Source organism: Periophthalmus magnuspinnatus, chromosome 19 (assembly GCF_009829125.3).
Source record: "Periophthalmus magnuspinnatus isolate fPerMag1 chromosome 19, fPerMag1.2.pri, whole genome shotgun sequence".
Taxonomy (NCBI): domain Eukaryota; kingdom Metazoa; phylum Chordata; class Actinopteri; order Gobiiformes; family Gobiidae; genus Periophthalmus; species Periophthalmus magnuspinnatus.
In genome coordinates, this window is record NC_047144.1 from 13,975,804 (window position 1) to 13,992,274 (window position 16,471).

Here is a 16,471-nt window from a genome sequence, read left to right on the forward strand (position 1 = left end):
TTTTGTAGTCCACAATATGGCTCCATCAGATGATTAGAGTCTCCATTGAGTTCCAGAGGTCTTCTATGTATACCTACAATATATAGTATATATTTATACATTTATATACTTGTGATTCAGATTGGTGCCACTTTGTACAGAATCAAGATAACCCTTAGAATGAAGAAAGAAAAAAAAGTAACATTTTATGATAACTACACTTTAACAAGCCTTAATAAAGCATAAACAAAGACTTACTTCATAATCATTCTTAATAAACTATGTTCAGTATGAATTAAACGCTATGTACCCAATTTATTTCAGTGTATTTGAGCAGCTTTTGTTTTGTCCCAGTACACATGTATAGTATGCGCAGCTCTTGAAGTCAAAATAAATGAGCTGTGTACTGTCTAATTATAAATTTTGGTACTGTTCAATAATCAGGATGTGCACTATTTGTCGTTAGCATTACTGTGATGGAAAAAAAGTTGAGAAACGCACTGATAAGCTCTTTGTGGTGAATAATTAGGATGCTCAGAATGCATAAAGTAAGTGAGGAATAACTTTGGACCACTGCAAACTGTTTAAAATGAACTAGTTGTTTTTCATGTTTTTACACAGTAAAAACCAGGAACAGGTCTTTGTTCATGCTTCGTTAAGGCTAATTAAGATGTAGGTATTATAAATTAGTACTAGAAAAACAAACTCATGCAAGACCAAAGTAAAAATATAAAAATGTTGCTAACAAAAAAATGGTAGAAAAACTCAAACTCTACTGTAAAAGTGTACCACAAAAACTAGGCTTATAAAATTACTGCTTGCGACAAAACTTAAAAAAGAAAGAATGATACTGTATATAAAACAAAGGCAAATGACTTGATTGTGTTGACTTCCCAAAGACATTCCTCAGTATTTCCACAAAACCTAAAAGTCCAAATTGTTGCTTTTCAAACAAAGGAGGAAAAACCAGCAATGGGTGCCCTCGAGCCGGGTGCTAGGCTGCTGGGTGGCCTGTAGAGGGTGCTGTGCTGGCTGGGCGGATTGGCGCTCTGCTGGGACGGGGTGGGAGTCCGGCTGCCTTTGGGTCTAAAAAGGGTGCCCTGGCCCTGAGGCTGCCCCTGGGCCTGCGGCTGGGGGGGCTGGGGGGTGGGGGAGCTGAGCTGGGGGGGCAGAGGTGGGAGCGGGGGCAGAGGAGGAGGGGCACAGTGCTCCGGTTCTCCAGATTCAGATTCGGTGTAGCTGTAAGCCTGTGCTCGCGATATTCCCTTCTGTTGACGCCTCCACGAGTTGTAGTAAGTTGGGTCGCTGATGTAGTGGTTCACGAAGGAGTGGGTCTTCTGGCGGTTGGGGTCCACCTCGTACTCGCTGTCGCTCCCCTGTGGACAAAAAGTATAGTTTGAGACAATGTTATCACCGTGTGGTTAGAATCGTTCTGTGTTCTCATATGGGACAGTTAGAAATGCTACAGCTAAGCCCAAAGTTTGTGTTTGCCCCCGGTCAGCAACCTAAAACCCACAGGCCAAGTGAAGAAATAATGGCATAATAGGCAGGGGACATCAACAAAATAAGCAAGATTCAGACTAGAATTATGAATAAAGTTGAAGAATTTGGGAAACCATATCTGAATACCTGATAGAAAAACTATAAAGATTGGAAAAAAATAAAAAAATAAAATACATTTAAAAAGTAATTAAAATATTTTATAATTAAAATAAATAAATAATAATAATAATAATAATAATAATAATAATAATAATAATAATAATAATAATAATAATAATAATAATAATAACATAAAAATTAAAATGCAGCACATATAAAAATAAAATACAAAACATATAAATTAATGAAACAAAAAAAGTCAAATTAAATTGGGCTTAAAAAAAATAGAAATAAATAAATAAATAAATAAATAAATAAATATATATATACATATATATATATATATATATATATATATATATATATATATATATATATATATATATATATATATATATATATAAAAAAATAATAATAATAAAAAAATCTTTCCAATATTACTTCCAGACATAAGCGTTACCAAAGAGATCTCAACTTCAAATTTCTATCAACTTGTTTGGGCTTAACTGTATAAATGCAAATGGACATGAGGTTATTGATGCTTCCCATTGAACACATACATTTCGGACACAGACATGCACACACGTAGTCTTACATTTACTACACAGCACGGGCACACATGGACACCGAAATGGAGAAATGATGTAAGCATGACCTTAAATTGAAGCGTGCACTGCAAATGGACCATCAACACAAGATATCTACTGATTCTAATCATTGACAAGGGGCTTTAACCCTAAATACCCCCTGGATCAAGTCACTATGGTCAATATCTCTGTATCCAACAACATGGAGGCTTGCTATGGGAATTTTACATGGGAGTTGGAAAGGGGATTGGTTTTGTAACTATAGGGAGGTACTAGGTATGGTTTAACATCGAAAAGCAGGCAGCCACGGGAACCTCACCAAATGCAGTGGAAGTGTATGTAGGCCACCTGTCCCATATGAAAACACCAGCGCCTCCTATGGGTGGACAAAACAATGGGATTTACAGTACAGAATACGTTTTAAATGTCGTCATGGTAAAGAAAGTGAAATGACCTTAGGGGTTCAAAAGTTACAAACATGGAGGAATGAAGCATAATGGGACCAGTGTACAATGCAGCTTTATGTCATTTTCTGTAGCAATTTTAACAATTTTATCTTGCTTGACTTCTGGATTGGACTTTGACTGAACTGCGTAGGGGCAATTGCGAACCAGTAGAGTGCATTTTCAGCTCAAAAGAAGGATACAGACTATAAATTTGCTGGATTATTAAAGCGCGAATGAGAACAGAAACCAGGTATATTTCCTAAGAGATAAATTAAAGGGCCAGTACTATTTTCTTCCAGATCAGGAAAATGCATTTTATTCCACACCGTCTATTGCAAAAGCTATTTGTGGAAAAAAATAAATAGATACAAACTGAGTGATATTGCAAATACATTTCAACCACGTGGAAACAACTGTATATGACTTAACCTGACAGTTCCCCACAGCAGTTCATTGTGAAATTTTACTATGGATTATACTTTCACTCATCATATTTCACTCATGGTTCTTAATCTTAACCTTAATCCCTTTCACTTGATATAAAATGAGCTAATTTTCCTTCCTCTACACATACAAATCTCATCAGATTTGCTGTACAAAATATCTCAACTTCTAACAGAAGCCACTGCGAAATAAACGACTCAGTTGACCAGTCAGTTGTCGCGATCTTTTATTAATTAAAGTTCACTAAAAAAGTCTTTCGAATGAAGTTTATCCTTGAAGTTAATTGTAAAAAGCACATTTGTGATTTCTTATTTCATGCTTTAATGCTCACTAAAGTTAATTTGGTTTCCATTTCACTGAGGCGCCCACCGCTGGCACGTTCTGACCCTCCACCTTGCTGCGGGCTGCTGCAGAAACACTATTGTATTCGTGCGGAGTAACATTCCATCTGTCAAACCTAAAGCATGGCCAGGCCTCAACACTCAAGCTAGTACCTCAGGCTAGCACCTCGCAGAGAAAAGAACAGGCTATATGAAGATTGTGATGGAGATTAATTACCTGGTCACGTAATGTGCAGACTACAGTCCCATGCCCTGCAGTGTGTGTCCTTACAACGTTGCCAGATCTTAAATTGCTTTTAAATTTTCATTGGTTCATTACTTTGGTGAGTGTTCAGATGTGAAGGTGGACTATCTACATTTTGTGGTCATTTTTTTCTAATTAGGGCCTGTACCTGATTTCTTTACATGTATTTGAGCAAAATGTGTCTTGCCGCTGTGATATATTGTGTAAGCAGCTCTTGAGGTCAAAATAAGTCTGTGTACTGTCTACCTCTAATTATAATGTGTTTTATTGTCCTAGAATCAGTAAGTACACAGATTCTTTTTGTTGTTAGCTTTACCGTAAAGGCAAACTCTGATGTGGCCTTTAAGAGTTGTGAAAAATGCTTAAAGACTCATCTTTCCCTCACTGCAAGCCATTTAAAGTTAACTATTTAACTTATATCGTGAAGGGTTTGCTCCATTGCTTTGCCTGGAATGTTCCACAGTATGGCATTAAACAAATATTTTGCATGTAGTCATTCATTTATATGTTTTCTCATATCAAAATTACCTTGCTAAGCTTCCATTCTAACAGTAAATTCACAGATCTGCTGTGTAACGTGGCCATTTGGTGCCACCTGCTTGCTCCATGGGGGTAGCTAAGTTTAATGACATTCTGCGGAACATTCTAGGCAAACCTCCATGGATAAAAGTTACATAATAGGCCTTTAGCTCCAAAGTCTTTTTAGGTTGTGTAAAAGAATGTTTTCACCAAAAATCCAAAATTGTGTTTCCAACATCTGTGGAAAAGGACATGTAATTGCCCTTCTAAGCAACCTTTTGTTTAGTTACAGAAATAAAACTCTGAGACTCGATCTGAAGTATGTGAAATATAGCAAGACTGTGCAAGATGGTGAGATTTAATGAGTACAAGATGCTGTGATGCCGGGCAGGTTTCCAGTAGGATTTCCTCTTTGTAGCATTTTTCTTAAATAAATAAATAAACTTTTATGTTCATGTATTCATTCCTTCTTTCTTTTTGTTTTTTCTTCAGTCCTGATTGTTGATTGCTGTCGCTTGGGTCCATCCACAGTCTGTTCCTGCCGCTCAGCACATATGTGATGCATATGGCTCTAGGCTCAGGTTTCCTCATTGTTGTGTGTCTCCTATGCCAGTCCCCTATACACACACTTTATACCACTGAACAAGACATCTGAACAGCTTAACTACAAAGCTCTGCCAGATAGAAAAATACAACATATGTGCCAAGTCTGTGTACTTTTATTTTTTATTTTTTCCTTACAACTTAGCGAATATTTTTATGTACACACATATGGCAAAGTTTTACAATTACACTGCATTTATGCTGGTAAAGTTAGTCGAGAGATCTGTCTGTTCTTGGGCATTGATCACACTTAACTCACTACTTTTGCAGATAGAGAGTTGTTTAAGAATATCCAATGTAAAACTATTACTGAAGAAATAATTAAAAGTTATTTAGTGGGAAGGATAATATAATCTTATTCCAGTCTAGCATAAAAATACAGCATGTCGTCTATTACTACTACTACTACTATTACTATAGATAGACCAATATACTGTATATCCTGCCTAGGCCGATATTTGGTTTGGTCTCATCAATTACTAGATAAAGCTTTATTTTAACATAGTAATGCAATGATGGCATTCACAAAATGTAATTACACAGCTCCATTATGAGTCAGTAGTAAAAACAGGGTTGCGGATGTCTAAAAATAATTTCTATTGAGATAATTTGTCCTTACTATAATGAAATTATACAAAGCAGTAGTATTAATATCAAATAATATATTTAAGGTGGAAACGATCAAAATCAGCCCTATATTTTGGCCCAAAAATATCAGTTGTTCTAGATTCTAAACAATCGGTATCGATACTGGCCATGAAAAACCCATATCTCTAATTGCTGCTACTACTATGCAGTCCAAGTTATTCATGCAGTAACTGAAGCTGTGGGTGCTTTCATAAGTAGCATGGACTTACAGTGTACTGGAATAACAAAAACTAGTAGTACCATAGGGATGAACAAAGGGGTCTGTTGTCCTGGGCCCCAAGGTCTAAGAGGCCCAAAATTGGACCCTCTTCCTATTAATTTATATTAGATGGTGGGGCCCATGTGAGGCTTCTTGCCCCGGGCCTCCAAATTTCTGTTGACAGACCTGGTAGTACTACACTATTGTTAAAACTACTCCGTAAACTACTACTGAAACGGCAACTACTATGAAAATAAGAACTCAGAGCATTTATAACTTTAACTACAGCTACTAGTTTTATCAAGTACGTGAAAATTAATAATGGTACTACTACAAATACTGCTACTACCTGCTACCATAACCTTAAAATAATCGAGAGAACAAAATACTACTACCGTTTCAACTTGGGTTTTGCTTATTACTTGAGTTACTACTACTGCTACTACTACTACTACAAAAGCTGTGTATGTCTGTATGTATTTAATGCTAATGCTAACCAGTTTTTAGCACTTGAGGCCTACTGTCGACCACTAATGAAAAGCATTCTAGTCGTGCCGGTGAATTTAGCAACACCACAACAGCACAATAACAAGATCCTTTCACAGGCAACCAACAAGAAGTCCCGCTCTACTCTGAGTGTTCTTACCTCACTCCAAAAGAATTAGCACAGCAGTGAGAGAGGGACCACTTATGCACAAGAGCGCCCCAAGTGTTTACAAAGAGAATGCCAGTCCTCGTATAACGCAGATGTCGGCCTCTCCAAGCGTTCTCCAATCTCAGACTTTGGAGCAAAAACCAGTCTTGGAAATTACAAACGTCTCGACTGCAATACAGGGATGAGTGGAGGGGTCTGGAATATCGCTCCCTGGTTTCATTTTGGTTATTGTCATTCGGGAATAAAGTGTTGCCAATCAATTTTTTTGTCGCAATTGTAATACTCAATGTGTACGTAAGTATAATGTTGTTAAAAATGAAAACAATTTTAAAAACAATCGTCAAAAATGGAGATTGAAATGCTGGAATACTGCAATATTAATGAAAAAAACTAAACAAACAATGTCTCTTTTGAACATCCATTCATCCATTTTCTTCCAGTTCAGGGCCGGGTTGTGGGGGGCAGCAGTCCTATATTACACAAACGGACTTGTGGGCTTTATGTCATGTTAAAATGTTGTTACCTCATCAAAAACATGCCTGGAGTTGTGTTTTGTTTCATTTACACATGTACATCTCCAAAGCTCAAAACGCTCTGTCCCACCTTGTGATGTCATGAAGTGGTAGCTTTTACTTTTACTTTAACTACCTTTTACTTTTAGTTCAGTAGAGATTAGCAACTCCAGGACTGAAATCATCCAAATGATTCTAGTGAAGGTGTGTGGAGTTTAAAAACACAGTGGAGCACTTCCTGTATTACCACATGATGACATCACAAGGTGGAACAGAGTGTTTTCGGTTTGAAAGAAGAACTCAGTCTAAATATGCGGGATTTGTGTGTTAAACATGTGTGAATGAAACAAAACACAACTCCAGGTCTGTTTGTGATGAGGAAACAACATAACATAAATCAGAAAATAGCGTAATATGGACCCTTAAAAATGTGTTCAAAGTCAAACCCAAACAACTGAAGAAGAGGTTTTATATCTCGCAAAAAACCTGCAAAAGATGCACACATAACTGCTCAAAAGGAGGCAGACCATTTTTTTTGGTGGCCCACAAAAATTCCTTCTACACTGCTGACTACGCTAGTTCCCTCAATTCCTATAAGACACATTTAGATTAGCCTAGTTTATTACCTTAAATGAAACACTCTTAGAAGCCAATATACAACTCTGGATCAGCACCAGCAGAAATAGATGTGTCTACAGTAGGGATGCTTGGAGGTGAGCCATGGAGCGCTCATTGCTTCCACTCATTACAAGCTAATTACGAGCGCCGAAACTCAGGAAAAACAGCCTTAAGGCCCAAGAAGCAGCCCTGCACAAGAGCCTCGGGGAAATCTGCCTCCTATTTACTCAATACGGAGAGGAGGGTGGACACGTAGCACACGGGAAACATCGGCTACTTTAGTGTTTCTGTTATGGAAGTAAATTGGGCAGAACAAAATTGAGTAAAACCAAGTAAAGTAAGTGGTTAAATAAATGGGATCTGTTTAATTGGTTGGATTTAACACTGACAACTGCAATATACTATTTAAATGAACAGTTCACTACTACAACTATTATAACTGTTCTACAACCACCGTGACTACTACTAACTCCACTTACCTGTACATACTACTACAACTTAACTATTAGAACTTCCTACAACAAGTACAACAACTACTACAACCACTTTGAAAACTACAGCTTCTTCTACTACTAATACTTACTACTAATACGAAAACTTTACAACTGCTGCTACTACTATTAGTACAACAAATCTTACTTACCACCAGTATTTACTACTACAACTATTCTACAGCTACTATTACTACCACTTCCTACAACTATTTCTATTACTTCTAGTGCTTACTATAACAACTAGTACAACAACTACAGCAAGTACTACAATAACTTAAACTTTGGAAACTACAACTGCTTCTATTATTACTACTTACTGCAACTACTACAACAATTCCTATTCTTACTACTACTACTACTAATCCTACTCCTACTTACCAGTACTTCCTTCCTTCCTTCTACAACTGCTGTTACTACAACTTCCTACACTTACTACAACAAATAGTACAACAACTACTATTACTTTTGTACTTAACAGGACGTACAGCTACAACTACCTAAAACTACAACTGCTTCTAATACTACTAAACTACTAAAACGTTACAAGTGCTGCTGCTACTGCAACTAAAACTTTGAAAACTACAAGTACTTCTACTACTACAACAACTACTACTGACTACTACTTACTACTACAACTATCTATTAAATTTAAAAATGCTGCTACTACTGCTACAACTAGTACAACAGTTACAAATACCACTGCAATTGTTACTACTGCTACTAGTGCTACTACTACTACTACTACTACTACTACTACTACAACTACTGCTTACTACAACTATTCCACAGCAGTATATACATTTATCCAAAAACCTGGTTTAAACAGGTAATATTGTCTTTTAGAAGTAGACACAAACGCCTCATTGCAGACAGATACTTCCCACTGACTTGTTAGCTTCAGCCTGGCTGCTTTATAACCTGTTATGAATTCTTTATGTATGCCAATTTGGGAATGTATAAAGGGTTCTGGGGAATTGCTGTGAAAATATCCCTATTTTATAACAGGCAGGTGGACCGGATCTAAATAATACATTCTCATAGCCACTGGCAGATGTCTTAAACCACAAAAATCAATGTCATGTGAAGTGCTGCTTGGATGAGGAATATATTTGTATCACTTTCAATTGCAACTTTTATTCCCTCTGCTGAAAAATGGTGAAAACTTTTGTTCTAATAAAAGTGTTCATGACTTTTTATTTACAGAAATGCATCTACGGCGTCTGAGGAAACCGCTGTAAGAAATGAGACAGCAAAACTTGAGTGCAATTTTCTCAATGGAGTGTGCTGGCTGGAACTGCAAAGCAAATGTGTTTATGTCTGCTGGCACTCTGCATAGCTCAGGCTTTGATAAGAACCTCACACAACCCAGCCCTAAAATGGACGCCCAAACTCCATCACTTTAAATGCACTTTTCCACCAGAGCAGGACGGCAAGTGGGTCAAGTCAAGGTTGGAGGTGTTTTTATATAGTTAGTCTTAAAGCAGACCTATTATGCAAAATTGACTTTTTAGAACTTTTAACCATGTTATAGTTGTTTCCATCTCAATTTACCCTCCCTTGTATTTGGAGTGATTTGTGCATGTTTGAGCAATCTTTAATCGCTTATTTTGAAGACGCGATATTGCTGATCAGTCCCTGTTTTCACCTCCACCGGCATACACCCACGTACTTCAGTTCGTTTATATTGTTCTTCAGTTTTATTTTCTTGATCGATGATGCGCGTAGGATTTGGCAGTGTCACGTTGTCATTTTGGTACAAATTTTTTAAAAATCTGCTGCTTGCTAGTGTGATCTACAACTATCGATAGAAGGGGCCGACTGCTACACGACTCTTTGTTTGCTGCAGATAGTTTTCTAACAAGGAAGTCAGCGAAATTGTTCCTTTTATTAAATCATTTTAGATGAATATTATGATTTAAAAAGTACAAATGATAACACGGGTGCCATAAATGATAACTTTACGCTGCTTTAATACAATGGGTTTTAGTTTTCTGATGGTAGCGGCCATTTTGAGGACTAAAGATCATGCAAAATATCCATGGGTTTAAGAAAGATGCTACCGTAGCAATTAACTATTTAAAACAAAATGCTAAATATTTTGATTGGTGAAAAGTCCTCATAATGTCACATGAATATGATATTTTGACTAAGTTTTGACTTGTTAATTGCTATGGCAACAGTCCCCTTTTTCATTTCCAAAAGGGCTAAACATTTTTGGGAAGATTTTTGTAAGAGATTGCTAGTCCAATTAGATTTGCAATATATGATTAAAAATAATAGAGCCTTAAACAAGCTTAAAAATGAACTGTTAAAATATACAACTGCCAATCATAACCTTTGCAATCAGATCTTTCTCCTCTGTTTGTCAATCCAAAAATAAGAAAACTACAACAACACTGTGTCTTTTTAAAATCCTTCTCCCACAATGATGTCACGATGTCTCACTTATATGACATCAATGTTTATGCAGTGGCCTCTTAAACCGCTCCAATCCCAATGGCAACATGGCTTAAGTGTATATTGGAATGAGACAGAGATTTGGTGTTTTGGTCAACTGGGCACCCATCCCCCTAAAACGAAGTCACGGTCCCGAGGGTGACTCAGAGTGGGTCAGTCCTTTGTCCTGCAGTTATGGATTATTGCAAAGAAGGAGGGATAGAAAGGGGGGGGAAAGGAGGGGGGTCGCGTGAGGGCGCAGCGGCAGGCACTTTTATTGATTTAGTGGGCACAGCGGGGGTCCCAGAGACAATAACAGTTTATGGGCTGAAGGGAGATTATAAAAATCCCGACACATTTGAGCGCACACATTTTTCAACTGTTTATCTCGGTTTGTCGCTCAAGACAGAACCTGAAGGCCGGAGGATGAGCGCACCAAGGCATGCTGGGATATCAATTTAAAGTTAAGAGTTGGGTTTTTGGTTGTCAAACTCTTCATCTTTCAACTTAGGACAGAGATGAGTGGTCTTATTTGGGTACTTATTACAAAGATGGATGCCCCGATAGCTCCGCAAATGGTTGTATGTTTCACACTAACTGACATCTCGAAGAAAATGGACTCAAAACAAATCAGAGTTATTTTGATTTGTAGTAGTGGGTTGCTAGGGTCTGTAACTAGGGAGTAATTATTATTGATCACTCTCTAGATAAGTGCTTTGTGCCATAATAGATAGAGAATGTACCCTTCAAGTAGGACGGTGGTTCCAAAGTGTTTTTGTCGCACTCCGAGTACACCCTAACTTAAGTAATGCTGATTCTTTAGTAGGCAGCGCTTTTCCACCTTCAAGCCACTCACAGCATTCATCTGTCGGGGCTGGAATTGCACCGCCAACCTATGGGTCAGCCGATATGACGCATGATACTTATGTCGAGAAACGCCAACCTTCCTATCACTGTACAAACACTCTGCCAACTGAGCGACTGTTGCCCTTATCTTGTTTGAATGATATTTACGCCCAAAATAATCCTATGAAATGATTCACATCGAAGTAAAATTTGCAACAGTTCCAGTTTGAATTAAAAGTTACTTTGTTTGACTTTATTTTGACATTGTAAGATGGGGTAATGCCTTTGTTCTACCTTTCATTTTTTTCTTACATTAAGTTTTGTATTGTTGTGCATTATGTCTGTAAGGTTTCAGTTTTCTCTGAATTAAAAGATTGTTAGCTTGTCTTGATGTTGTTAACTATACATTTAGCATTGCAAGACAGAGGTAATGCCTTGGTGTTTTTTTTTCTAACTAGTAATGAACAGATTATCATTAAGTTGTGTATTCCTGCGTATTATGCCTGTAAAGTTTCAGTTTTCCCTTAACCTGCTGTGCTAACGATATATCTGGTATTGCAATGAATAAAAATTGTGGGTTTAGTGCCTTGGTGGGGGTCTGCACTAGTAGTGGGCTAATCATCGGTAAGTTGTGTATTCTTCTGCATCATTTCTGTAAAGTTTCAGTTTTCCCCTAAATTAAAAGATTGTTAGCTTGACTTGCTGTGTTAACATTGCAAGACAGAGGTAGTGCCTTGGTGGGGGGTCTACAGCCTTCTTCTTTTTTCAAACTAGTAATGGACAAGTTGTGTATTCCTGTGCATTATGACTGTAACGTTTCAGTTTCTCCTTGAATTAAAAGATTGTCAGCTTGACCTGGTGTGTTAACAATATATGTTGGATTGCAAGATAAGGGTAATGCCTTGGTGGGGTCTACATTAGTAATGGGCTGATCATCATCGAATTGTGTATTGTGTGTGTGTGTGTGTGTAAAATTGTAGAGTAACGTCAAAAGTGTCTTAATAATGCCTTAGTTTTTGCCCGATATATTTAGATAGGGTTTGTGCCTCGGTTGGGGTCTAACTTGTCCAAGATTGTCCATTATTGTAAACCTGTGCACTGGATTTGTAAATGTTGTATTAACAATAGCTCTAAACCCAAATAGAGAAAATTTCCCATCACAAGATCTACTTCTTTCCCCCGCCCGTGTGACCCACTCTCATCTACATTACGTAACCCCGTCTCAAAAATAAACCCACAATTTTAATTCATTCCCGGGTTTTCCTTCGCTCCACCCATGACATCACCACCAGTTGCTCAATCCAGTCAAAACAAAGCAGTAGCTGTAGTATCTTTGCACTCTGCTAAAGTCTATAGATAGATACAGTCTCTGCTTTCGTCAGTGAAGTTTGACAGACAGGAGCCGACAGAGAAGTAGAGCATGTGAGCCGCCGCTGACACCACCATTTTTCTCCCACTGAACGCTACTCCGCCCAGAGACAGCCATCTACAATCCCTCCCAGACTCTGCGATTAGATCATCCGTCTCGACCCGGTTTAAAACGACACACAAAAAGCTGCTTGCCACATGCCCGAAATCTCAGAATAAAAATGACAATCTTTACAATAAGAATGAGGAAGTCAGTTGGGTCGTAACCATAGACTGTATATATAAATGGACAGAGCTAACCTGCTAGCTGCCGCCGCGATCCAAATAGGAAGTTAGCGTGGACATGTTTCCGGCTCCATCGACTCTGACTCCAATTCACTCTACATTGAAAAACTGTGACCCCTCTCTCTGTAACTGCTGCTGTCAGGCTCGTCATTTTGGTCTTAAAATGTTCGTATCAACTCGCGCTACATGATCCTGTGGTTTTTAATTTGCTACTGTGTCCATAACTCAAGACATGAACATGAATAAGAGATAAATGAGACGTCTTCTTTTCCTAAGGTCGCTCCTGCTAGCGTTAGCAATATGTTTGATTGATGTTGCTAAGTGCCTGCTCCCTTCTAAACCAGTGGTGTTACCTTCAACAGCCTCGCTCCGGACTGGCTCTTTGGTTGCTATGATACTCATGGTCGGATCTTGGCTTTCAATTCACCCCTATAACCGTTAGCCTTGATGAGTTTCATTTGACAGAAGCCGAACTCTGCGGGTGACATCACATTCACATTTAGTCCACTTCTTTATACCGTCTATGGTTGTAACCTGCAAAGCAGGTGGGCTTGCAGTCATGCCAATTAAATGTTTTTAAAGGTGAACTATCTAACCTTTCAGGAGAAGATGGTCTGCCAGCAGATTGTCTCCATGGAGATGTTATTGCTTTTCTTGGAATGTTCACAATATGACATTAAAGGTCATATATTATACAAACTTGACTCTTGTGAGCTTTAAGACGTGTTATAATGCTGGAGTCGTGTTTTGTTTCATTCACACATGTTTGAGTAACATTATCTACATCTCCAAAGCTCAAAATGCTCTGTTCCACCTTGTGATGTCATGATGACCTTTTACCTTCTATCTTTAGTTCAGTAGAGATTGGCAATCCCAGGGCTGAAATCATCAAAATGATTCATAGTGAATCACAGATGAAACACAGTTGATGTATCGCCACATGACATCACAAGGTGGAACAGAGTGTTTTCTGTTTGAAAGAAGAACTCAGCCTACATCTGCAGGGTTTGTGTTTTAAACATGTGAATGAAACAAAACACAACTGTGTGACCCCGCTCACTCTTACTGTGAGCGGGGTCACCGTTTCACAGATCTGACTTGTAACTTTGTGTGGCGCCATCCCCTGCTTGCCTCCATGGAGATTGACAATTTTAACAGCATACTGTGGAACTTTCCAGGCAAAGCAACAACATATCCATGGACGCAAGCAAGTGTCATATAACCCATCAAAAAAGTTACATAGTATAGCTTTAAGTCCACTGTTGTAAATACAATAGTTTGAGTAGCACCAGATATTACACTGGGATACTGGACAAATGTATGTACGAAATACATCTTTGGTAGACATTCCTGAGTAGTTTTTTTTTTTTTTTTTGGACATTGCCATGGCGACCAGTCATTTTAATTTTTGTATCTTTAGAGAGTTGTCATCAGAATTTGCAGAGAGCCATTACTGTCCCAAGCAGAGACAGGTAAGAGGTAGCTACAAGATCAAGGCAGAGTTTGACAAGTGTAAGTGTCCGATATGTCACAAATAGATTCAGATTCTTTTTTGGGGGAGCCATGAAATTTTCTGTCACTAGAAATTCATTGTGTCGAGATTTTCATTTCAGGACTAGCGGCGCCGATAAGCTAAGGTGCGGAGGGATTTGCGACAAGGAATGTATTTAGCTAAAAGATTTCCTCGGATAATTTCGGGAAGCAGAAGAATTCCGAGATGAAAGGAAACTGCGAGGAAATTTAATAGGACTCCCAATCCCAAAATACTTTCAAGTCACGTCAGATAAAACACACAGCGAGTGACTACAGAAGAACACAAAGGACTAGCATAGCGACGTAAACAAAAACAGAAATAATACAGTGTATGCATGGACATATAAAGCGGACTGGAGGAATCAGAGAAGAAGAAACAGGATGTGGGTGGCATGTGCAGACAGACGAGTATTGATTGCAGTTTGTTTGGACTTTATAGCGCTAAAGAAACGAAATGGAGAAAGTAGCAAAAGGTGTCTGACCACTGACAAAAACGGTTGGAAGAAAGTTGGTTCACTGTGTAAAGAGTAAATAGAAATAATAACAAATGTATATTTTTCTCTCGATGTTTCATCTTACAGCCAAAGTCGTGATCTTATGGTGAAGATAACTACAAGACCTAAAGCGACACTATGTAACTTTTCTGGTGGAACGTCTACCACTTATTAATTTCCATGGAGATACTATTACTTTGTCAAAAATACTCAGTTGTGTCTGTCTCAAAGTCACAATTCATGTTGTTCAATGTGTATTTTTAGCAGTACAAACAGATAGATGCTAGATTGATCATTTTAACGACACACTGTGGAAAATTTCAGGCACAGCAATTAAAATCTCCATGGAGACAAGCAGATGGCGGACATCCCATCAGAAAAATCACAGTCTAACTTTAAACTGTTTTAAATCCTTCATTTTGTCACTACATTTAATAATGGAAATTCTGGCAACTGCAAGTTACGTTAAAGACACCCACAGTAACTCATTACTACTACTACTACTACTGCTGCTACTACTACTACTACTACTGCTGCTCCTACTGCTACTTCTACTACTGCTGCTGCTCCTACTGCTACTACTACTAGTGCTACTGCTGCTACTGCTACTACCATTGCTACTACTGCTGCTACTGCTTCTGCTACTACTGCTACTACCACTACTGCTACTACCACTACTGCTACTGCTACTGCTGCTGCTACTGCTATTACTGTTGCTACTACTACTACTACTAGATTGAGCACTTCCTGTATCACCACTTCCAGGACTACCACTACTAGGACTACACACTACTACTACTACTACTACTACTACTGCTGCTGCTGCTGTTTTGTGTGGTGGGCAGCTCTGAAAATGTGATTAGTTCAGAAATAGTCCTTAAACAGCAGTAGTAGTAGTAGTAGTAGTAGTAGTAGTAGTAGTAGTAGTAGTAGTAGTAGTAGTAGTAGTAGTAGTAGTAGTAGTAGTAGTAGTAGTAGTAGTAGTGTTGGTGGTGGTTCATGGAGGCATCTCTGGTCTGAACGAGACTGTGACAAAACCCAACGGCCTGGATCTGAGGTGAATGTTTACGGAGGCAGATTTTCCACAGGTCACTGACTGATGCTCAAACTGCCTCATGAATCATTACACTCTCTCACTCTCTCACTCACTCACTCTCTTCTCTCTACACTTTCTCTCCCTTAATCCTCACTCTCTCTCTCCTCCCCTTCCCTCTCTTTTCTCCCTATACTCTACTCCCCATCCCTTCCTCTTTTCCTCCAACCTGCTTCTCCCTTTCTATCCACTCTCCTTTCACCACCCTCTCTCTCTATCTTCTCATCTCTCCATCTTCCCCTCTTTCTCTCCTCTCTCATTGCCTTTCCCTTTCTTCCTCTCTCTTCAGTCTTCCCTCTCTTCATTCCTCCATCCACCTTTCTCCCTCGCTCACTTTCTCTCACTGCTTCTTGCTCCCACTCTCTCCCTTCTACCTCTCTCGCCTTTGTCCCTCTCTCTTCCTTCCTCATGCTCTCTCCATCTCGCCCCCATCTCTTTACGGCCTGTGTATTCTCTTTCTGTTTCAGTCTCCCTTTTTTCTCTCCCTCTGTCCTGCCTTAGTTTCTTTTCTCTCCCGGTCCACCC

General features: G+C 38.7%; 1 protein-coding gene across 1 annotated transcript in view; it reads right to left on the bottom strand.

Annotated features, from left to right (window-relative positions):
* Window positions 1-508: 508 nt before the first annotated feature.
* Window positions 509-16,471, bottom strand: part of sdk2b (sidekick cell adhesion molecule 2b) — a 599,022-nt gene continuing 583,059 nt past the window's right edge. The window contains exons 45-46 of the mRNA XM_055229370.1: window positions 2,488-2,544; window positions 509-1,355 (exon numbers count right to left, since the gene is read on the bottom strand). Coding sequence (XP_055085345.1) covers window positions 927-1,355; window positions 2,488-2,544 — 486 coding nt within the window. The 3' untranslated portion in view covers window positions 509-926. The remainder of the gene's footprint in view (window positions 1,356-2,487; window positions 2,545-16,471) is intronic.